This window comes from Astatotilapia calliptera, chromosome 7, assembly GCF_900246225.1.
Source record: "Astatotilapia calliptera chromosome 7, fAstCal1.2, whole genome shotgun sequence".
In the NCBI taxonomy this organism is placed as follows: Eukaryota; Metazoa; Chordata; class Actinopteri; order Cichliformes; family Cichlidae; genus Astatotilapia; species Astatotilapia calliptera.
Window position 1 is genome coordinate 5,138,899 of NC_039308.1, and position 25,494 is coordinate 5,164,392.

General features: G+C 39.8%; 2 protein-coding genes across 4 annotated transcripts in view; both read right to left on the bottom strand.

Moving 5' to 3' along the window:
• The window catches only part of LOC113025168 (aryl hydrocarbon receptor nuclear translocator-like protein 1), a 31,288-nt gene extending 21,726 nt beyond the window's left edge, over nucleotides 1-9,562 (bottom strand). For 2 of the 3 annotated variants that reach the window (XM_026172651.1, XM_026172649.1), the window contains exons 1-2: nucleotides 9,386-9,562; nucleotides 833-1,011 (exon numbers count right to left, since the gene is read on the bottom strand). The gene's annotated coding sequence lies outside the window, so the exon portion shown is untranslated. Of the gene's footprint in view, nucleotides 1-832; nucleotides 1,012-9,063; nucleotides 9,363-9,385 lie in introns of those variants that run through there. The other variant, XM_026172650.1, reaches the window with a different exon arrangement.
• A 6,182-nt stretch (nucleotides 9,563-15,744) lies between these two features.
• Nucleotides 15,745-23,238, bottom strand: dkk3b (dickkopf WNT signaling pathway inhibitor 3b). The gene is made up of 7 exons (XM_026172652.1): nucleotides 22,901-23,238; nucleotides 22,174-22,299; nucleotides 21,937-22,017; nucleotides 18,513-18,605; nucleotides 16,691-16,835; nucleotides 16,253-16,403; nucleotides 15,745-16,157 (listed from the first exon to the last, which is right to left on the bottom strand). The coding sequence occupies exons 1-7, from the start codon at nucleotides 23,093-23,095 to the stop codon at nucleotides 16,136-16,138; spliced, it is 813 nt and encodes a 270-aa protein (XP_026028437.1). The 5' UTR covers nucleotides 23,096-23,238; the 3' UTR covers nucleotides 15,745-16,135.
• Between the last annotated feature and the right edge of the window lie 2,256 nt (nucleotides 23,239-25,494).

Sequence of the window (25,494 nt, forward strand, 5' to 3'; positions counted from 1 at the left end):
TACTGTAAGCTAAAGACTAGAGAAAAGCAAAGAGAAACCCAAAGATCAGATCATCCCGTACGGTTAAAGAACGCCTGTCAAAGAACTCCTTTGACAGGAAGAGACCTCCAGCACAACCAGGCTCAGGGAGTGGAGAGGTCAGGTGAAATAGAGGACAGAAAAGAGAAGTAAAGAGGAATCTCTATCTCTCACTGCAACTCAACACCACAAAAAAAAAAAGGAAGTAGGCATCACCTCGTCATTCAGGAGTTCAGGATACGAAACAAGAACAAAACAAAGACAAAAAAACTAGATATTCGATGCCATTATCTATTCACTCAACCGCAAGCAGGTGTGTGCACTAAACCACTTGTTCAAGGCCAAGCATACCATTTAAATTTTTTGCAATGGGAGTGCTGTGTTTTTATAAGATGCTAAAAATGTCAGCAGCATGTGGAGGCGGTGAGCCTTTTTTCTGGGGTGAATGCTGATAAAGTTAAACAGCAGTCAGCCAGAATCAGATGCATGCAACATGTCACTGCTCTGAAAACATGACTCCTTTAAAACCAGATTTAGTCCTTAAATTGTGTAAGCAAATATAACAGAGGTGTATTAATACATAAGTTCACTGATAACTTAAATTGAACCAAACACTACAAATATTACATGGAAATAAAAATACATAAATATGACATTTTTAATGTCACACTTATTCCAAAGCAAATGCTGGCCTAGTTTTCAAATATGTTAATTATTTCTCGCACTGTGAAGGAGGACTCCTTGGTTCAAATTCACATCTCTGAAATATGAGTAGGCACCTCCTACAGATGGCGTGCAGAGCGGCTTCAGTTACCTGGACAGGAAACTGGAACAGGCTTCCTGGACGGGCCTGGTATCGTCTGAATCAATCTGGTCTGCTCGGTTGTGATCTGGTCTGAGTCTGGTTTGATTCAGCCTGACCTAGTTTCATCCACTTTGAAGTGGTCTCCCCTCATATGATCAGATCCTTAAGCAGCTGGGGCCCGTCTACATCTGCAGGGGGATGAAGAGAAATCTGTGAGTCAGGTGCAAAATCAATCTGTCGCCAATCTCTAAATGTAAGCAAAATGTATTCAAGTAACACACTCAAAATCCAGGGCTAAACATTCATTCTGGTACGAGATAAAAGCCAACTACAAGTCACATTCTGCAAAATATTTACTCATTAGTCCCAGCAAATTAATGAATCACTTTTTGGAGTATATCTCCTGCACAGATTCAAGCTCAGTTTCATTGTCAGTAGCTTTATATTAACTGGATACATTGCTTCAGAAAATGCCTGAGTGATGGAGATGGGAGAAGCGCAGCACATCAAGGTGGCAACACGGCTGCCAACATAGATCTGTATGAGATTTAAGAAAAAGTATTTTCCAACACGGTGAGCTACCCAGCTGTTCCCACTGTGCTATAGAAATGTGAGGAGTAACTGGGTAAAGATTCTACTTTACATTTATGAAAATGTCAAAATGACGTCTGTGTGCAGAGACAAGTTATGGAGAAAGATCTTTTCAGCTTTAGTTAACAGGTGTATCCATCAATTCCAATCTTAAGAGTGTAATATTAATGAACCTTTATTAGAAAAAGTAGATGAAGATAGATGTAGAATGAGTGCCGATCGGGTTCATAAAACAACTATCTAATTTTCAGTAACAACACAATGTGAAACTCAAGATGCAGGCAGGAGAGTACTAGGTCAGGACGAGTTTGATGAGCTCTTTTATTGGGACAAAGCCCTGGGCTAGAAGGGGAAAACCACTATGTCATGATTGAGCACTGAAAGGAACTGGTGCTGGAGTAAAAAGTGGGTCAGCCAATCTCTATGGTCTCTAACCAGCCAGCCTCGATTTCCATCCACCACCTACTTCTACTTCATCAGTGAATCAGCAAGGCATTCTGCTTTGATTCCCTGTTGAACAGGGAAACACCCACTCAGACAGGCAGGAAGCAGGCAGAAAGCCCGTTCATACACGAAAGACGCATCCAGCCGGCAAGTCAGCTGCCAAATCTCCCAAATACTTCCACCATGGCCAGTGATGGAACGTTTTTGTAAAGATGTGAAAAGATTTTACAAATATCAAATACACTACAAATTAATACTCGATGCTTCAAACAGGGATGAACCGAAACCCTTGCACTCTCATCTTCTCTTACCCAGAAATATCAAAACTGTACACTGGCTTGTGCAAAGACCTCTGGTCAGTGAAATAAAATGGAATATTTTAACGACTGCTATTATATCCAGCTTCCTGTGAGATTTAATAGTTTCAACCCCAACATGAGTCATTTAAAAAAAAATTTAAAAAATTATTACAGCTTTCAGAGCTCCACAGATGGAATCTGCAAGCATGACATAATTCTGTGGGTACTTGTAATGTGATTTCACTCAGCATTAACTCTTAACTGGTGACTTTTAAACTCATAAAGCTTTAAATGTGCCCCTTTTGAATGACTAATTTAATTAAAAAATTAAAAATAAAACTCACAGTACAATGCAAACCTTTTGGACAAACATCACAATACAGGCAATTCTGAAATATGCAAGAGACTACAATAAGTTGACCTGTAAAACAACCTGATATACAGGTACAACTATGTCAGACTTTAAGTCCCTGCACACTCACACAGGTGTTTTCTTTTAATTCTATTCGTGGGTGGAGCTATTCTGGGAATTTCTCTACGTGAGGTCACCAAATCTTACGTGCATAGTTGGGGTTTGTATTGTTGCAGCAGTCAGGGTGTAGCAGCCTGTCTGCAAGGATGTGAAAGGGTTTACTGCATAGATTGAGTGCAGTGTGCTCACATTCAGCTTTTTACAGCCAAGAACTAACTGTGTGCCGAGTTTGAGTTTTTCATCATCACTGGGCAGGTCTTGCCAAACGATAACAATCCCAGCTACATTTCTAAACAAATGATAAACAACCAATTTAAATTTAAGCACTGACAAGGAAGTAAAGTCTGGTTGTCAAGTCTCAGGGCTCAACATTGCTGACCCAAGAAGACCCTAGCAGCGCTGTATGTGGAAATTATAATCTCAGATTCAGGGCAACAGGTCCAAGTAAGTGTCTGGATATGCTTGTTATCTAGAAAGACCTGTGCTTCTCTGGCAGCATGAGATTGCGCCCTGTCCAGCTGAAAAAAAAAAAAGCACAGGTCAAGGTGCTGCTACAAAAATGGCCCGAGTACAGGTTGGAGCATTTCCATTGCGAACAATCAGATCACAGATTGTGCTCTCATGGATATGCATGGCTGCTGATCCAGCTGGGACACTCATGCAGGCATCCGGCATGCCAACAAGTCCAACCTCGGTTGATGGCGGCACTCATGACAATGCTGTGCACACACTGCTTTTTGTGTTCTGAGACGAGTGGCTAGAAAATGCAGAAATGTATATATTCTGTTCTTGTGCTGAGTAACATAGCAGTCATTACTGCTGTTATTCAAATACAAAGGCATAAGCTTATGATGGAAAAAGTAATGAATTAATACTCTACAGCTGGAGAGTGTTCAACAGGGAAAACGTCACATAGTGCCCAGTCTGTTGTTACATAGAGCGAGTGTCAATAACTGCACCTTAACTGAGAGACATCTCAAATGGCAAAGAGATTATGCAATCACTCAAGCCAGTGCTGGTGGCGACAAACAACATGTGCAGCAACAAGAGCGAAACCAACTTTCACTTTTGAGTGACACAATAAGCACCGATCCTCTTTCCTCATAGTAATAATAGACCCCATCCATCAAGACCCATCACAATGATATGACAGCACCAGCAGCCCCAGACACCAGTTTTAAATCTTTGCTTTTCTTGTTGCCATGATATCTGAAATCTACTTTGACAGAAGGCAGGTAATTATTACAGATGGCCATGACATTATATTTATTTATTACAATACAAAGTAATAAATAGAAAGGCCATTACTAAACAATAGGACTGCCACGATTACGTCGACTATTAAAATCGTGGATGTGTCGTTTGAAGATTTGTAAGATCCTGAAAGACGCAGGAATAAGTAGTAGGATTTAAGAGTGTAATAACAGACTGAAACAGCAGATGGCAGCACTGCATGTCCAGGGATGCCAGCTGCCGTTAAACCCCAAAGAAGAAGCAGCAGTGTCTGGTTTCATAGCTGTGTCCAAATTTAGCGGCCGCATCCTTCGGAGGCCGCATTTGTAGGCCAATTACGTTACAGCGACGTGGCGAAGCCTGTCCAAATTTGAAGATTTCCCCAAAAGTGGCTGAAAAATGCATCCTTCATTTCCCCAGATTTGAAGGATGGGTCGGGTGTATCCTTCGTGGCCCAAACTATTCCAGAATTCATAGCGTGGCCCAGCCAATTCCAGTTTTCAACAATGGCTGCAGCTACTTAGTTTTAATATTACTCTTATTACTATTTCTGGGTCACAAAATAAACTTTTAACATATTTTCAGGCGAGAATGTAGCTGTGTAGCTTCAAATATCTGCTCGGTTTATCAAGACATCACACTTTTGCAAAAGTGCGCCGACGTTTTCGGAGACGTCTGTTACCCACCAGCTCGATAACTAGAGGGTTCAAGGCTCACTAGAGCCGGTGAGAACGGCAAACTCCCGGGACATCATTTTCAAACCCGCGGCAGTCTTTCGCTACTCAGGTTAAACATGATATAAAAGCCACTCAGATCATTTAAAAATGTTATTGTTTGGCTTTTTTTTTATGTTTTATTTGTTCCTCAGTAAATCGGTTTGGCTGAGATTAAAGTTATAGTTTTTACACAGCTGAATAAACGTCAAACAGAGAACTGATTAAACAGAAGTGTGAAATGGTAGAGAATTTACTCCAGTGTCCTGTTATATTTCACATAGAAAGAAGAGATGGCCGAGTTTATTAAACTCCACCGAGACAATCTGAAAAATTCATTAAAAGTTTAACTGTCATCTTGTCTTTATTTTTAGTTATCACATACATTAAACACTTCAAGCTGTCAGCTAATGATAGTTATATAAGAGCAGACGCATGCTGGTGCAATAAGCTGTACGTTTTACGTCCAATGGATGCATGATCTGATTAGTCGACTAATCGCAAAAATAATCGGTGACTAGTCGACTATCAAAATAATCGTTTGTGGCAGCCCTACTAAACAATACAGTGTCCATCATTTTATTTGACAAAGTTATTCACAAGAGGAAAACATTCATAAAATCTTCACAAAAGTGGTCGTCCAAGCCAATTCACCCCAAAGTCAGAGAAACTTCTCAGTTAACAGTTAAATGTTAAAATTCATAACAGTAAAATTAGAAAGACTGAACAAATACAGCTTATTTTAAAGGGTTTTCAAACACCTAATCTCTCTAAGAAGAACATGGAAAATGACTTAGATTAGCAAAATTACATCTGAGCAAACCACATGACTTCTGGAACAATGTTCATTGGACATTGAAAATGTCTGGGCAAAATCCACAGCACCACGTTTGTCAAAACCAAACCACAGCATATCGGCACAAACACCTCATACCTGAAGGGGTGATGATGTGGGCACCTTGCAGTAATTAAGGCAACCACGAGCTCCTTTGTAAGCAAAGTATTCTTGAGCCCAATGTGAGGCCATCTGTCCCAACAAGCTACTGAACCATGGGGTATACTCAGTTTTTACTTTAGTTTTTGTTAAACAAATGACAGTGCAATATGTTGTGAGTTGTTCCTCAACACAAACTGTATTTAAAAATTTTTAGAAGTTGATGAGGACCAGATGATTGTTTATTATCTCCCTAACTTGAGAATTGAAAAGAGGGTGTACTTTATTTTTTCCACTTGTGACTGTAAGTCAATTTTGAGTACAAAAGCAGTAAATAATTTCCATCCACCTAGCAACCCCTTCTTGTATACCTCAATTTCACAGTTGTACTCAACGGCCAGTTTAAGGTGGTAAACACGTTTCTTGTTTCCACATGTAGTGGAAACTGTTTTCTTGCTTATTGTTTTGCATATTTATAAGCTGGCATTTTTGGTGGAGCTTGTTGAAGTAGCTCCCTTTATAAACACTAAATACATGTCCCACTTTGTGTTGTGTATGCCAGCAGAATAAATGTATGGTGTATAGAATAGGACAGCTGGGTTAGACTTCCAACACCCTTGTGATTCTGATCTGGACAAGCATAAGAAGATCGATGCATGGATGGATGCTTCGAATCCCTTATGCAATCTATATGCAATGGGGAATAATGAGCAATATGTGCAGAAAGAATCCTTGTGATTTCAGGAAAATTGACCAATCAGGCCTGATAATATACAGGCCTGAAAAACCTGCATATTTGGAGACCAAAATTAGTCCAGCCAAGGATAAGGTTAAGTTTCCTTTTAAACATACTTAAACATACACCTGAGAACATTTTGTTTTTAGAGAAATTAGATTTTAATTTATTTAATATCAGGAAAAAATTACATTAAAATGCATTATTTGAAGTACAATGGAAAAAATTGTTTTTTTATTTATTTATTGTATTTACACGAGTTAAAATCTTTTGGCTTGTTATCTCTACTTGTGTCTTTTTATTTAGATAAACACATTTATTGATCAATTTTCCTTTCAACCCCAACAATTCTTTACCTTTTCCCTTTTTTAAACCACAGAAGCTTACAGGGGAGAAATAAGTAAGTGTCAAGCATCGTATCTTCTTAGTTACATGCAAGGGTTTCCTGATGGATGTGGAACCTCTCTGTTTAGTCAATGGCATGGCTCGTTAGGTTTGTCCGGCCAAAGCATATGGCCAGTCACTGTGGCCAACATCTCCTATTGGGAATTAGACAGGAGGCATCTTTATTAAACTTGGCAGGGTGCCTTGGTTACATCCATCCATTTTCTTAACTGCTTATCCTACTTAGGGAAATGCGGTGGAGCTATCATAAGATCAGAGGCCGGGTACACACACTGGACAGGTTGCCAGACCATCACAGGGCCGACACAGAGATAGACAACCACACAATCTCTCACCTGCAGTCACAAGTAAACTCAACATGCATATCTTTGGACTTTGGGAAGAAGTGGGAGTACCCAGAAGAAGCCCATGTAGGCACATAAAGAATGTGTAAACTCCACAAAGAAAGACCTCAGCAGATCAGAAGATCCAAACTTTGTTGTGAGGCATCAGCGCTACAAACTACACCTCCATGCCATGTCCTTTATTTAATCAGAATCAGAATCAGAATACTTTATTGATCCCTGGGGGAAATTATTTATTATTTATTATTATTCATTACTGACAATGCTATTCACCCCTTAAGAAGGACATTTTCAGTAGCTCTCATACATTCACCTCTAAATAAACTGTGTCCCGTAATCTCATTTAAGCAAGCCTCACCAATTGGAACTTTCCTTGAGCAGTTGTGGGCTCTTATGTTGAAGAATTATCCAAATGAATATTCATTACAATGGTTAACAGGAAATAACAGCTACATGTGTAGGATCACAACTTAAATCTCATTAAAAAAAATATGTTTAATAAGTTTACTAAGGTTGCCCTAAAATAAGGTTTTAAAAAGCTTTTCCCCCACTAACGTTATACTTCTACCACAATATTAGGCATTGAAGAATTTTCCACATACATTTTAATACAAGAAACTTTTAGTGTGACAGTCTCTCTCACATAATTACTTAGAATGATCTCTAGTTAATCTAAATTACCATCCACATAGTCATGACAAGGATCTTTTTCTCTATAACGTTTTATATCATACAGTTTCCTCATAGAAACCAGAAGTTTGTCATCTGGCCTTCATGATCAACAGGATGGTTAACTGCAACCCTTCTGAGTCATCACAACAAATGTCTGCTGTAAAAATGTCTTTGTGGCTACATAGATCCGTACTGATAAGATCTGATATAGGTTGCTACCTGGCTAGAAACAAAAACAAAGACACAGTCTGAAGTTCACAGCAAGTGCCTTTCATGTGGTGAAACAGTTAATGGATAATCTACTCAAGGCAGGCATGAGAAACTACAAAAACACAAGGTGCACCTGTCAAACTAACACACGAGACAGTAATCCAACAAAAAAAAAAAGATTAACAGCAAACTGCCTTTAACACAACAAAGGTTTAATATGATGTATCCCCAAATAGATCCATAAACCCTGTGTACTAAAAAAAGGCTTCAGTGTGGTGAGAGTGACTCAGATGATGAATCAACAGTGACAACCAACTGTTTCCTATCCTGCTCAAGACCATTTCATATCCTCCCAGTCAAAACCAGCTGGTCCTCAGCAGGACCCGCCTGAAACCAGGTATGACATGCAAGGAGACCTGCATGCTCATTGGCTAACACCTAATCCTCCTGTCTGTCTCTAATAATGACAGTACATTAGAAAATGTATTTGACGTCTTACTCAATGTGACCTGAAATTAGTTGCTGTGCCCATAAACACATAAGGAAAGTGTTTATTGATGCCAGGGCAGAGGGCTGTTTTCCCATAGACTTATACAGGACAGGAAGGCTTTTCTACAACCACAGGTATCGCCCTCTGGTGCTCATTAGCCTTGCCAGCTGACATCCCTGGGTATTAGGCCTTCTGCACTTGTTTCACTTTTAAGCCACGTCCACCCTTTATGATGCCCAAGATGTGTAACAACAAACAACTAAAATCGTCACTCACTCAGCTTTCGAGCGGTTTGGTTAGGTTTTGTTTCGGATTTTATATTATCTATCACACCCCATATCCTCCTGCTTCAATAATACACTAATTACATGCACAGTATAACCACAACCCAATCAAATAGTCTTTGATCAACCACAGCAGAGACACCTAGCGGTGGCCACATTTCCACAGCAAGTGCATACACCGTCGCGATACTTAAGACAAGCACAGGTCTCCAAATAAATAGAAGAATAGCACAGTACCGTTGAGGCCTTTTAAAGAGACAAGCAATGGAGGCTTTGAAGTTACCGGAGCAGGATAGATGCTGCTGAGTATACCCACCAAGGCCCGTTTTACACAGCTAATGCGCTAGCACTGGAGCTTTACTCACTTGGGTCACGTTCAGTTAATAAACTGAAAGCCACTGACCGGCACTTACCCACGCCCGAGCTTCCTCTAAGTCCCGGCGATTCCTGGCACCACTTAAACCAACCCCGCCAAACTAAAGGCGTTTTCCGCACTTTTTGACCATAACGGCATTTCTCCCCCGTCTGCTAACATTAGCATACAGCTCACTGCTAGCTACTGACTGTCAAGACTTGGCCAGCAAAGCTAAAGTCCCTCCTCCTGCTCTAGAAAACCACACTGACATGACCACAGCGCTGGGAAAACATCGACGATATCCATCACAGACTGAAGCCCAGCAAAGTCACACAGACGCGGCGTCAACAAACATATCCTCGTTCTTGTGTTATACTTACAAAAGATCCAGGGGGACTAATCCATCCATTGAACGCCGCTGGTAATATGTAATAGCAACACACAGAAGTGTGACATAAACGATTTTCAATCGGTGACCCAGTTTCTCTTCACCGTCATGCCTGTCGGACCACTAACCTAGTTTTTCAACCAATAGCGTTTGCCCTACCGTCGTAGGTGTCCTGTCAGCCAATCAGACGCGAGTTCAGGCTGGGAAACAATGACCGACGTGCTCATTAGCCAATGACGGTCGGAGATGAAGGGAACGCAGACGCTAGCCGTGTGTGAGCCGTAGGCCCGAGTCCAATCCGTCCACTGCGCCCTCCCACTTCGTGACGAACCTAACCTCTCTTCTCATTTCACAGGTTGTCCTGGAGGTTATTCTGCTCCGTAACTAGTGCTCAGAAAAAAATCCCATTTAATTGAATAATTTTTCATCATTTTAGAAAAAACATTAATGTACTTTTTATTAATTTTTTTTCTCTGAAATTTTCATTTACTACAGAAATATTTGCTTAAGACGGTGGCTTAACTTGATGTGACATATCAAGTCCTTCTCAAGCTCCACAACCACAAATGTAAATTTATGACTCAATTTTTCTTGTTTGTTTATCACGAAGCTTCATTTCAATTATTTGATTCTGTTTTGTTATGTTTGGTCTTTCTTAACAGCCTGAAATAAATTTTATTGAAACAAAGTTTGTAGATCCTGGAGTCCAGACACCACACCAAAATGCAGATGTAAAAAGGTGAGCAAGAGACACCAAAAGAGGGGAACAGAACAAAAGGAATTACTTAACCTAAGGGATTTTCCTATTTCTCTCATTTCTGCCTCCTCTCTCCTCCGTTCTTCTCACCGTAATCCGAAAACACATTTCATTACACATTTTGAAGGACATTTCAATTCCTAAAGTGCATTTGGTCCAGTAACGAATTGGGGAATGACATGGGACTCAGTATACCACTGATTGTTCCTCTTACTCTAAATCACAGACATTAAGTTGGTGCAGTATTGTTACTTGTGTGAGTACAAGAAAATAATTATTATAATATGATGTGTTAAATTTGTTTAGATCACAGGAATAAGGAAGGATTGGTCTGTGTTTTAGTTTGGCTTAGCTGTAGGCCTGAGAGTGTGTGAAATTGTTTAGAGAGAAAGGAATTTATGGACACTGGGGGTCTGGTGTCATAAAAGGAGACAGGAAGCTACAGTTGGGGGTTGCTGATGCTGATGCTTGTACCTTTAATAAAAATGCATAATTGTTATAACTTAGAAGTAGGTTTGCAGGAGACTCTCCACATGCTTATCTGTAAATGTAAAACAACAAGAGGCCAATGGCCCAGTGGAGGCAGAGTGGGGGTCTCAGTGTTTGTAATATGTTAACTTGTTTTGTTTGTTGTCTAAAGGAACCTGGTGTAGCTTGGGTGAGGAGATTACTTTTGACCGGCAGGAAGTCACACACACACACACACACACACACACACACACACACACACACACACACACACACACACACACACACACACACACACACACAGTGCTTTAACTGTTACGCACCCACACCCACATGCACACTCACTCACGTGCACACACATACACACGGGTACGCGCACACACAGGCACTCACGTGCTCGTGCATACACACAGACACACAGAGTTTGCAGCACATCATGGGGGTTTTATGATGGGGTCACTTCTATAAAGCTGGCTGTAACTAACAAAGAGGTGGAAGATTTGCAGAGGGACACCGGCCTTGCACGTCTTCCCTTCTAGAAGATGCATGCTTAAATGAAGATGAATAAAGATGAATAAAGGTTTTGTGAAATAATTACTGAGTTCCGGTGCCGTCTCTGGATGCCTGAGGAATAAAAAGAACCGGGGTAAAACTGATTTCGTAACACTTGAAACTATGATAATGAAACTAATTGTGCAAAAGAAGATTGTGGCTTTTTTCAGGTGGGTGTCTCCTGTACTTCAAAAGTTATGAAGGTAAAAAAAAAAAAAAAGAGCTGGACCCATTTATATAATATACTATATACACTATACAACCCACCTTTCAGAAGTAGTTAATTTAATATGGAGTAACTATTTTCTGGAATTGAGACATTCTTGAAGATGACGTTCAAGTAGTACAGAGGGTGCAGGAAACACAGGTTGTATCCCAATTCAGGGTCTGCAGCCTTAAAGGCCGCATTTTAAGGCCGATTACGTCACTGCGACGCGACGAAGGCTGCTCGAAATGCAGCCCTCAAATGTATCCTTCATTTCCCTGAATTTTAAGGATGTGGCGGTGTAGACTTCATGGCCCAACATATCCCAGACTTCATAGCGCTGCGGTGGGTGTGGATAATTTTGCCGAAAAAAACGGCTGAATCGGAGAGGCCAAAGAGTAAACTTTTAAAAGTAAGTACTGAATATTATGTAACTTATTTATGTGCTAGTGATGGTAAATTCGATTCTTTTTACTGAATCGCGTTTTAATGAGTCACTCACCAAAGTGAATCGGATTTCCTTGAGTCATTTGAGTCAATGAGTCAGTTGACCAGAGAGTGCAAAAATGTATATTTTCACTCAAACTTAATTTGTTTCTCTTTTAATGTAAATCCTACCGCTAAGATGAATGATTGTAAAAGAAAACAACTATTTTATAGAGCAAAAAAAATCTAAAGGGAACATTTTTATTTTATTTCATTAGTATTTTCCTTAAATGTGTCAAATATATATTTTCTCATCTAAATGTGCACTGAGCTGTGAGCCAGGGGGCGGTAATGCGCCTTAACATTGGTTGCCAACCAAGAAGAAGAAGAAGAAGCTGTGTGCCAAGAGGGAGGAGGTGATACACCAAAAGGACACCGAGGCTCCGAGAAAGAATGCAGTCTATTATACTTGCTTTCTTTTTTATGGCCAGCAGAGGGCGACTTGTGGAGTTACAAAAAGAAAGCTGTATAGAAGCTGAAACACTTTCCTGATGACGTCATAAGCTCAATCACTAGTGTTAAGTTAAATTTAAATTTAAGATGTTCATTTTTTAAATGAAGAGGGCTTTACTGTATAATTCCCATGCTGGTAACCTTTGAGTGTGCAGTATACTTGTAATTGAGTTTCTCAGTCAGATCTGCCTCTTGCTCGTCACCTCAGTTTTAAAACATTACCTTTTGACTTCATAACAGAACTGCACTAAAAGAATCATAGCATAATTAATAAATACATCAAAAATACTTGGAAAAGTGAGAATCAGAAAGGCTGGAGAAACAGCCTGCAGAGGTAAACTACAGAGACACAGACATATAGACTGATGGAGACAGCCAGTCTAACAACGGGTTGTCTTGACTGTGAAGAAGGAGTCAGTAATTACACTCTTACACTGCTGTGTGTTGATGGCATGGATGATTTATTTATTGTCTACTTATTTTTCCTGTATAGAATGAACTGTATGCTCTGGGGTATTAGTGACAGCAGACACATGCACCAATTTAGACAATAATGCATGTTAGTAATAAATTACTGTTGCAAAACTATGTTTATATTTTCTACCAAAAACAGTTTGAATGGAATGAGAAACATTAACTTTCATGAATTCTTCCACTCCCGGAGACCCCTCAGACATGATCTCAAATGCCTGTTTATGCCATCCGATCCGTCAAACACCTTCATACAGTTCATCAACAGCAGATGACAGAGGCTTCCACACTACAAACATTAGAAACAGGATATAAACTTAAAGGGGAAATTAAAGTGATATATAGTACTGACAGTGGTATGAAATCAATTTAAGGTGAAAAGCTGTGACACATTCTAACTTGTTTTTTTTTTTTTAAAGGAATAAACAAGGCTATTTTCAGATATTACTGGATATCTTCATTTTCTTTTTTTAACAGCCAAAACAGGGAACAAACCAGGGGCCAGCTATGCAGCTACTGCTTCTGCTGCCATGCAGTTTGTGCTATCTCCTCTGCTTGGTTCAGTGACTGCCAAATCCTGATGGAAAAAAAAAAATCAACGAAAAACAGGGAGACCAAAACATCAAAACTGGTCTGACACTACTAACTATATTTAAAAAATTCTGGAGGATGATTTCAATATTCTTCTGGATTTAAAAAAGCAATGCTCAAGTAGAAGTGAAATTCTTGTGTTGCAGATGTAAATGTAACTGTTGTACATATGAGCTAGAGTTTAGACTAAAATCAACATGAGCTAAAGATAAATAGCTGCAAACAGAGGTGGGCTCAGGTTTGAGTCAAAATGACTTTTTTAAAAAAATTTTTTTTATTAATCAACGCTTCTCTTCTTCACGATTAGATTTGTAGTTGTATTTTTGATCATGTAGCACTGCTTAGCTTTATTTTTTAGCACGTTTGTAATCTTGGTGATCCTTAAATAACAAACAGTGTTATTTTTCCCTTTTTGTAATATTATGATTTGGCATGGGCAATCAAAGAAGTTTTCACCAGTAAGTCTTTTGGGATTCAAGTCATTGGATTTTAAAACAGTTTAACAATATAATGTAAGGAAACGGGTGAATTAAAAGACTATATTTCCGGATGACTGACATAAATGCACTTTTTTCCTAATTAAAATATTGCCTTATTTAGCGATTTTACTTCATTTTGAATTTATTAAATACAGGACGAAGATTAAAAAAAAACAAAAAACGGTCCGTGAGTCGTTTGGTACCGCTGTTATTTGGCGTTGGTGTTGTGCGCATGCGCCGCGTCTGCGCAGAAACATTGGGTAGAATGTTTTTCCAGGTAGGATGGATTCCCAGAACTCCGGCCTGCGATAACTTAAGCTCGGGTGTGAAATTTATGATTTTCCCGTGTGATATGAATAAACATTCTTTGGTTTTGGTACCGGTTTTATTTTGTTATATTTATCCGCGACACCTTAAACGCCGGTCAGTGAAAAAACTGTCGGACATAAACAGGTCCGTGGCGGAAAAAAGGTTGGGGATCGCTGTTCTAGTGTTTCTGTAATGAGGTCAGAGGAAAAGTGTGTGTCTGACTGTGAGCACCAGCAGGTGGTGATATTGCTCTACTTACAGATGAAGTGCTCAGACACTCATAAATGGAAAGCGTGACATCTTTCTTTGTAAGTGTTTTGCCCATGTTGCACCGTTACAACCTATGTTTTTAGGTGTGCATGCAGAGTCACCGCTCTACAATGTAGGCAACAGAAAATATAGATATATCTTTTTAAATTCCCTTTATTTTCTTTGGTCGAGTTTTATATAACAGATGTTTAAGTTGAATGTTTTATTAATTTAAAATACACTTTTTCCCTTGAAGAAGTTGAATTAGTACTCCCAGTTTTGCCAGAGTATTTTTAACACATCTTTTCTGCTACGTACGTGACAAATGTCTGCGCTTTTGCCCCCTCTGCTGTATTATATCTTGTCACATTGACAATTTATTACACTATTATATCTTGTTCATACAAATTCATTGCAACAGTTGGAATTTTCTAAATCCATAATTTATAGCAACACACCATCAGCCCTTTAATGAAAACAAACTATCAAAAGGACTGACAAATCATGTAAATGTTGATTAAAATTACATTTAATATTTTATGTCATAACCTGATCAACAGCCTGTTGATTATGCGGCTGTAATAACATCTGCTTCATATCCAGGTATTGTGTTGCATGAAGAACATAGATTTATATCCAGATTATGAGCTATATAACTGTTTAAAGTTAACTATAGTTTAATTTGCATTTTTATGCACATTTGTTTGTTTTGCCAGCATTTAGGATAGTCATCATTTTTAATTTTTTACTTTGGGTAATATGAGACAGCCTCCAGCCTGAACTCGATAAGAGATGAGTGGAAGAAATTTTTCTTCAGTCACAGAAAGGAGTTATACTGGATCCCCTTCCCAGCAAAAAACACAAAAACAAATGAAAAAACAAACAAACCAGGATCTATTTTATTTGTTTGCATGGCTCTCCCCCGGCTTCCTCCCACAGTCCAAAGACATGCAGTTAGTGGGGACAGGTTAACTGGAAAACATAAAATTGCCCATAGGATTGAATGCAGGAGTGAATGTGAGTATGATTGGTCGCCTGCGACAGACTGGTGACCTGACCAGGGTGTACCCTGCCTCTCGCCCTAAGACAGCTGGGATAGGCTCCAGCGCCCCCCAGGACCCTGAAAAGGATAAGTGGATAGATGGATCCAACTTTTTGAATTTGTAAGTGATATTTTTCACCTCTGGTTCTTTTTTTATATGACCTGCATGAAATAATATGAGTCAGAAAGTCAGGCTGAAGTACGATGTGCATTTTGTAGTCCAGCAGATATCACAAGGTTAAGGAGCCGAGTGCACATGCAGTCTGATTCTCCTCCTTATTAATTCTCCTTCACACATTTTCTTGACATTTAATAGTTTCCAGTAATGTCAATGAAAGGTCATTACAAAAAGAGATACCCACCAAGTTTTTAAATGTGTAAAAGTTCGCCCTCTAGTGTTCACTGCTGACAAACCAAAAATAAGATCACCAGTAAATAACAGAACGTGCTTTCCTTGGTTCTCAAAGCTGAAAACAAGTCATTTATTGTTGTTGTTGTTGTTGTTTTTAATATATATATAATATACACTGGCAGTAAGGCATAAATAATACAGTGAGTGCAAGTTCAGTCCTGAAGCAACAGCCTGTACTTTCAGCAGCTGTTGATCAGCAGAGGCGTCCGTCTTTGGATCGTTAAGGTCATTTAATCTAACTCTGCTGCACTGTAAATCTCTAGTACTGTTATCCACACACAGACCCACGGCTGCAAGAAAAGAGAAAAATGTGAATTTCAAGCAAAAAAAAAATTACACTTGCTCTTTTTTCACTGTAAACGTGTGCTGCTGTGTTTGGTCTCACCCATGAGGCTGGCACTGAAGGTCATCGGCACAGGGGCAGTGGTCACGGGGACCCTCCTGGTCCCAGGCTAGCATATCCATCAGCAGGTTGGGGTGGCTTAGACAGGACTCCCCCTTGTCCGGTTTGGGGTTACATACTGGAAACAAAAGCTCTGATGGAAGCAGCAGTGAAAAAAATACATGAAGTTTAAAATTGCCTTTATTGAATCTTCTAAGTCAATGACTGGTCAGTCCAAATCACAATGTCTCACTTAGACTATCCCCGTTCTGACTTTGTTAGTCTTGGACTATGTTTGATTCCTAAATTCTGTCACCAAGCATTTAGAACTGGTTACAGGTTGAGATAATAACATATTACAGATTGCTTGAAAATAGCAAACAGATCCAATTAGGCACTTTAAGGTAGTCTCTCTGGTGTTCCAACCCAGATGAAACTTACCTGGTTGGAAAGCACAGCAGAGGTGTGGCCTGCAGTCACTCTGACTCTGACAGATGGTTCCCTCTGTTCCACTGGTGGCGTTCACTGTGCACTGGCCCCAAACACACATCTGATCAGAGCAGCACTCCTCATCCTTGATGCAGGGCTATGTGAGGACACGCAATCAGATATGTTAAAAAAAAGTATGTCAAGTGCATCCTTTTGGATTCATGTAGATAGCATTACATCACGGCATAAAGGGCACTTTTTTTTTTTTTGCTTGATGCATTTTTATGTCACTTATGTTACTTTTGAACATTTTCAAGTCCAGGGGTGTGTGGAGAGGGGGGCATGGGGTGGTATTTCTATGTTATGCTACATTCCGCTTCTAATCTGCTATTTAGGAGCAAATATTGCACATATTGTAGTATACATCATTTATTTCAGAAACGTTGGTACCATTAATTAACCAAGATTATGGATTGTATTATGTAAACGATCTAAATACTTGTTTCTGCCACTTTACAATAGAAAATGTTTTATTCAAAACAAACATTCAACACAAATTATCTTTAAACTCAAGTTCAGTGCTACTTTTTGTCTACTGCACATAACATTAAAACTATGTCCAATATTTTCTATGCTGTATATTTCTAATAAAAAAAACTGCAGAAATTGCAGTTCCTCTATTGGCCACGTGAGGCTTCAAATATATAAGTCCCCATATTGTCATGGTTTGCAAGGGCAGACTGTGTGGAGATGAGAGGTGCAGACACAAGTGCAGACAAGTAGAGAAACAGGTGGAGGTTTAAACTGAAAGTGAGCCTTTCATTGGTGGCTGTAAAAAACACTGTAAAGCATTTAACGGAAGGGGAACTGAAAACACTAACAAAACCTAAACTGGGAGAAGCTAAACAAAAGAACATGAAGAACAAGCAGATGATCCAATGAGGAACAGCGGGAAACATATATACACACAGAGGGAAAGGAGGAAATGGCAAACAGGTGAGGAACACAGCTGTGACTAATCAGACAAGACCAGACAGGGAGGAAGGAAAACAGAATACACTGACACAGGACACAGACTGTCAAAGTAAAACAGGAAATACACAAACGTAGAGTCAAGGATTATCAATACGTAGCACAATGGACACAAGGGAGGCACAGTAACACAGTAACAATGCTGTCCAACTTATCAGCATTATAAAGGATGTTTACAGCTTAGAACAGAATTAGCTTCTGTGGACGTTTCTCCTAGATAACAACTGTTTGTTTGTGATTTTTCAATTTTAATTTTTTCCCCTGTATGTATTATGTTGAGACAAAGTTAGCCATGTTGTCTCTGTGACTGACAGGTTTTAGCCAAGCACTGCTAATCTGAGTGACTGAACTGAACCTCTCAACGGCAGAGCTCCTATCAGTGAGTGAAATTCCAGTATTTTATTAGTCTGTTAGCACTTATCATCCAAACCATTTATGGATGCATCCACTACTCAAACTTTCAAGCATAACTGATAAACTTGTACTCCACTCTTTTTGCCCAAATTCCTTTGTAGCTCAACAAAAACAACATGGAGGCTAAAGCTGAGCTTTCAGACCGATGGGACTGACAGTCCAGAAACCACCAGGTTAAGTTATGGTGATTACTTTTACATGCAGCCAGTCACACTGTACTGTAGCTGGAAGGTTGTTCCCTCGAAAGCTGAAAGGCAATACAACGATTAGAGGGGAAGTGTGAATCGTCTGTGGGTTCATCGTGACTAGTGATGCTGTACTTGAAGCAAAGACACTGATTATAGTAGCTCATCGCAACCACAAAAGACAACACTAACTGTCTCCCCACCATGTCTGTTGGGATACAGGGGAGGCATTTGGAGTTCTCAATCTCATACAGGCAGTATTTCAGGTTGCCACAGTCCTCGTCCACCATGCATTCCTGTGGGATGAGAAAAATGAATTACAAATATATGAAGTGATGAAGAACCTAACAGAAGTATTTATATAGTTTTAGATAAGAAATACATGCATCTTGAAAATAATCTCATCTCACAATGGATATCATTATCAAGAAGCACTCAGCCAAACAGAATTCAGTGTAGCTGAGTGCTATTTGCCTGTATCACAATAACAGTCGTACGTTATTCCACTGCACCCCCACATAATGACTTCCCGGTATCTGCTGGGTCCATCTCCATGCAAACTGCATTAAGGATAACATCAGTGGCATCCGAATGCAACAGAAGGGCTGGGTCTCTAGAGTATCCCCTCCTTCTGTCCTCTACACTTGATTTGCACTCCAGCATGTTGAAGGTAAAGAAATTATCTTCAAATATGTGCCCTTTCTAGGATGACTCACAGAAAGAAACGGTGCTTAAAAGAAAACACAATTTTTTTTAATGCCTGAAACAATCTGGGCTTTTAAGACCAAGCTGGAAATATTATAAACTTGTTGTTAAATGATGCTAACTGTGAGTTTGTTGCAGGAACACCGTGTACACCATGCAACAAAGCGACAAATATTGTGCATGCTGAAAAATGCGCTTTTAAGGGTGGATTTTCCAGCAGAGGAAGTCAACAAGTCTTTATGCTAATGAGATATTTGAGATTTAGTTTGACTTGTTTCCAGTGGTGAGAGGAAACAGTGCATGCCAAAAACCATCCCAGCCACATGGGTGGATTTCTCTGATTTATCTTTGAAAGTGTGGCCTGTGAAAGTTTAACACAGGAAGCAAACAAAGAACATCTTTAAACCAGACCTCCTTTCCCACTGTAAATTTAGATTTCAGTTTTCTTGCCCGAAAGCGTTATTACTGTCTGCGTTTCTACCTCATCAATACAGGAAAACAGGTCAAATGAAGCTAAAAGGTTAGATATTAATCACACATTACAGAGTCCTGGTTTTATTTGTGAGGAATGGATGACTTAAAGTTCCTCTATGATCCTTTTCTGGGGGTTTCTTCTTTATATTTTTCTGAGGAAATGTAACATGACAAAGTTGCAAAGCTTGGAAATCAACTGTTATTTTTTGCAGGTCGGGCAGTCAAGTTCAGCAGATTTCAGATGCCAGCTCTCATCAGCTGGCGGCTTAGCAGATTCTATTCTGCTCATCCTATTAGCAAGTCTTATAGGAGCGTGCTATTTTGCTGCAAGCTGCTTTGTCACCCACCACCACCCCATATTGTTCAACCTGTTTGCGCTATTTGTCGGTTGTCTGCTTTGTTCTGTGGGCAATCCTTGCTTGCCTGCAGTGTTGACCTTTCTCTCCCTGCATTTGTGTACATTTGTGTGTTTCCCAGAGCCATGGCTACACAACTGTTATCACTGGTTCCCTGGATTGTGCACTTGTCCCATCCACCATGGCGCCAGCTCTTCCGCCTACACTCTACAGATTGTTTATAATATAATTCATACTCTTTAGTGTTAATTTTTTTGTGTTTTCAAGTTAACACCTTAGAATTGTGCTGTGCTCCAGATTTCCTCCTTGTGTGCCAGGAATTCCACACAGTATTTTATTGTTTTGCTCTCTAGTCTGCTTGTTTGTTTTCACCACTCTCCTACAATGTCTCTCCTCTCTGGCTTTGCCTCTGAAAATTCCACTTCACATTATGAATTGGTGAATAAACCTTGTCAACTGCTTTTCTTGTGTCCCGTCCTGCTTCGGTTAAATCATAACAGTAGGAGGATCTTGCTGCTGTTCCCCCTCCTCTTAGGCTTTCTACGTATGATTTTCAAATGGCGGGGAGGTCCCAGAAATGCCACCAAATATAAATGTCTGAAAATGGAGAAACAATCCTAGGTTTGTCTGAAGTGCTCCTGGCAGAAGCTCAGTTATTCTCTCACACAGCTTAATACAATTTGTCTTCTCATTACTTATCTATCTTACAAGTTGACACAAAGGCACGGTTTCTGCCTAGTAGCTCTTTCAGCACACTCACAAGCAAAGAGTGAACAAAGAGGGAGCGCATGCCTTGCAGTTTTATTGGCAACTGACATTTTCTAAGAATGCTGCACTGCTACTTAACGAGTTAGGTAGAGAACTCATGCCAACGCAGTGTCTTAGCTGGGCTAGGTAACCCATCAGAAAATTCAGCAGCAGAAATGGAGGTATGCAGAATCAGGGTAAAAAGAGCACAGACCAGAGTTATGAAACCACAAAGGAGCAAAATACGGGACATTTAACGCAACAGCTGAAATGTAGTAGCCACAGTTGTCTGCAACGCTTTGTAGCAACAATAAGGCATTTGACTGACAATTGTTATGGACAGCAGTGCTGTAGGAAATTATCTAGACCCTCTATTCACTTAAATCACATTAATCGCAGACTGCCTCTACTCATCCAAAAAGCATCCACATTTTAACCAAATGTTTCCACATTTTAGCTTACATGTGCTTTTCTTCAACTCCCCATGCGCTGACTAATTTTTTTTTCTGAAGCAGCAACAGTGCCATGCGATTAACTGACTCTACTCTACTGTGACTTAACAAATAAGGTTAAATACATATGGCATTAGTTGTTTAATTTGTTTGCTTGTTTGTTTTAGTAGTTTCTTTACAAAAGTACAGTTTTTTGGCTTACAATCTTCCTTGCTTCCTTGGCATTTTTTCCTCTATTAACATAACCACCATCTGTACAGCTGCCAGGAAAGAAAAAGATCAAAACCACCACCGTAAAGTAAAGAGCAGGCAGCAAGCAGCAGCAGCAACCTCAATCCAAACTGGCCTCCTCTTGGTGAAAACTATGAAAAGTATATGGTAGGTTTCTTTGCTGGATGAGATCATTCTTTTTTTTGAAAAAACGTATTAATACAATGGTCCCATGGTTTCAAAAACCTCTCTTTCTCTCTGTCTCGTCTTACAAATGTGGAATATTTCCCAAACTGAAGGAAAATGCATCTGAAATCAAGCACTCTAAAAGCTGATAAATATTTAAAATAATACTGACAGATTCTCATTGGAATGTAATAAAAAAGAGGCTTGAGCTTTTATCTGTTTCCAAAAGGCAGCCTGTAAACTTTCCATCGCTTTGAAAAGAGGTCTGAAACTAAGTGAGTTGGATTTTGTGTTTCTCCAAAATATTTCCAGAATCCCAACTTGATACAAGCCAAAATGTTAAACTATTAATCTCAGTACAAAATACTGACTCACATAAAAATAGCAGCTTCATGGCAGCATCAGGAAAATGTGGACACAGAAGAAAAAGACAAAACCTTGTTTAAAACTTGGTTTAGGTTTAGGTCTGGATCAAGGACAAGAGGTAAAAGACTCACATGATTCATGTTGTTCCACTGGCTGGAGATCTCCATATGAACATGGGACAAATGAGTCTCCCCAGTGTTGTTGTTAGTGTCCTATAAAAACAGTAAGGGGGTGAAATACTGTATCAGACCTGGGGAAGAAAAACAACTTTTCTTTTCTTACCAATTAATCCTAAACCCACTCAGACACTGTAGACTGAAGTGAATGGCTTGTGTGCGAAAGTTACACGGTAATGAGTGAATCCCTACCTTGTCAGTTCTGTCTAGCACCTTAACTGCTTTGTCTCCGTTCTTTATCACCATCGTAGTCTCATTGTGGTAGTTAGGACCCAGCTCCAGTGAGCCTGAAGAGGATTTTGCACTCTCTGTAGTGATCTGTTGGAAGGAAAATTAGGGTAAATCTTAAATAAAGAGCAGCATATGTTATACTGTACATCTGTTGTTCATATTTTGGAAAATATGGATCCTTAAGGGGGCTATAAAAATGGATAGTTTGCATTCTCTGCTTGATGCAACAGGGAAACCTCCCAGTAGCCCAGAAATGATTAAAACCAGACGCTCACTGACATCAGGAAATGTATCGGACCTGCTGAAATTCAATTCTTGGGAAGGAAAATAACAAACACAAGGTACTGAAGGCTGTCTAGAAAAAGCTGTTTGTATGAAGTTCTTGCAGGAGCTCTTCCATATTGCCTTTTCTTTTATTGAACTGAGTGTCTGGCCGGGAAATCTCTATTTTAAGCAAATACTATCATGATGAGTGACGGTGGTACTCAGCACGGCGTGGGTCAGATTTAAAGCAGACACGGAAACTATGTGTCTGCTAAAAGTAACTGAGCATTAAAATAATTTGAAACACTTTTTTATCCCCCTGCTTTCTAATAAAACTGTCGCGTATTTACTTTAATATGGACACATTGGATTTCTCTGCCAGTCAGCACTGGCTTTATATGAATGGATAAAATATGACGCCAACCTGGTCCACTGCCTCCTCCAGTATGTGCTGAGTGTCCTCCATCAACTCCTCTACCTCTCGGAACATATCGGTCAAGCTGACCGGCCCCCGCTCCAGGCTCTCCCGCGGGAACAAGGTCCCGCTCCTCGCCGTGCCGACGGCTGCCCACAGAAAGCACAAACCCCGGAACACCGACAGCTGCGCGATGCCGGACATCTTTCCTTCTCTTCCACCTAGTCTGTCTACCGAGCAGCACACGGGTGTGACGCACGCAGGGCACACAGCTGGACACAGCTGGATCCGTTTTATTTGGAAAGTATGAGGAGCGCAGCAGCAGCGGTGGTGAGGGGGAGGCGGAGGAGGGGAGGAAGGTGGGGGGGGGGGGGGGGGGTATTAGCAGGATCAGGTTTAATGGGGTGGAAAAAGTTCACGCTGCATTTCGTGATTTAAACGTCAAACACAGGCGAGTGGCCTTTATAAAGACATAAATGTGAACCGGACTGTAAAACAAACAGAAGTAAAGGCTGACAGACGAATGCCAGATGTGATCTGTAGAGGCAAGTTCCCACGTAGGCCTGCGCTTAATCACCGGTCACTTCAGTGGAGCTGACAGCAAGAAATACACATCATGTCAGACAGCTTTAGTGAAGGTCTGCCCGTTCTTTTGAAAATCGAGACAAAGTTTGGACTCTTTTGCACAATCCTACAGAAAAAAATATTTGATTTTAGTTATATTTATGTGATGAAGAGCAACTCGATGTTTCATTACTGATACTGTGTAGCTTGGATACTTAGTCTCCTCAGTTTATGAGGCTTAATTTGAGGTTTTTCGTTCATTTCTGAGTGTTGGTTCTGGTTTGATCTTATTACCCTGATGATGAGTTTTAGTATTATAATTTTGGGTTAATGTCTTTATTATTATTATTATTATTATTATTATTATTATTATTATTATTATTAGTAGTAGTAGTAGTAGTAGTAGTAGTATTAATAATATAATAGTAGTATAATATTATATTACATTATTATAGTAGTATAATAATATAATAGAGTAGTAGTAGAGGTCGGCTCTCCAGTGCCTCCCTCCGTCTGGTTTTAGTCCCTTTGTGTTCTTTTGTCTGTAACTTTTTATGTCTTTTATTATGTTTTGGTTATTTCCTGTTTTATGTTGAAGGTTAGTTTTACTTCCGGTCTCTTTCTTCCTATGTTTCCTTGACTGTTATCGTCTGCTGTCAGGTGATTCCTCCCGTGTCCTGTTGTCTAATCAGTCCTGTTTGTGTATATAGTCTTGTGTTACTCCTGCATGTCTAAGTCTCTTGTTTGTGGGTTTTAGATTTCACCTGTTGGACTTTGTATTTTAAGAAACGCTTACCTTTTCTTAAAATATCCCTCGCTGTTCTCCTATATGTTTCACATATTCAGATGGTTATGGCATCTTTTAGTTACATTTGTTTCAGTCTTGCCTTGTATTTTTGACTGTGTTTCCTCCTGCTGGAGTCTTTGTTCTTACTGCTTTTAGATCAGTCTGTATTCTGGGTTACCTACCTTAGCCACCTGAGCTGATTGCACCCACTCAAAATGATGCTTGGGGTTCCCCCAGAGAAGCAAGTTTCACAACTTGGCAACCATCTTGGATCAACTCCAGGTGTCTGAGAGCTTTATTTTTTGTCCGGAGGTTAAATATTTGGTGATTCTGCCCCCAAAATGAGATTTAAAAGAACAACTTCCTGGTCAGATTATTCTTTTGCACATTACACATGAGGTTTCACAACTTTACACGTCCTGAAACAACTGTGAACCTCAGTACATTGTGCACATATGTCAGTACAATAAAGTGACTGTCTGATTGTACAGGGTGTATTAAAAAAGCATCATCCGATTTCAAAGTGCTTTGATTCCACAGCCGTTCACCAATAAAGACCAAACACGTTCTGTTGGAAGGAGTACTGTTTGTGAGTTTCACATGGTTACCGGTAGGTAGCATAACAACAGCTGCGGCTACAGTGACTCCAATCTTACTTGCAGAAATATGAAACAAGTTTGAATATAGTACAGACATATGCTGTGTGGTCTGTTTCTATGTGTTAGCCCTGCGACAGACTGGGTGTATCCTGCCTCTTTCTCTCCGACAGCCAGTATAGGCTCCAGCCCCCCAACTACCCTGAATTGGAGAAGTGGAAGAGAATGGATGGACATACTGTGTATCCAGAGGGGTACGGCATACATCACGTGTGAACACTGTAAGTTTTTTGTATGTAAAAATATAGTCAAGTATTTTAAAGTTTACTGCAAGCTTCACTCTTTCATAAAGTTCTTTGTATGTGTAACACTTTTACCACCGGCTCGTGTGACAAGACTCCCCCCTTATGCCCTCGGGTGCAGTCTTGACTCTACTTAAACATTCTGTGATAAAAGATACATCTCGAAAAATAAATATCAGTCTAAGGTTCATATGATTCTCGTGTCTACACAGACAAGCGGAGGCTAAGGAAATACACTTAACCGATTAAGGCTAATACATGTGAATACTCAAATGATAAGACACCATGCAATAAACCCAACACAGGATCTCAGGGTTAGAAAATGTATTAAACAATTGCAGGAAATTCACATCC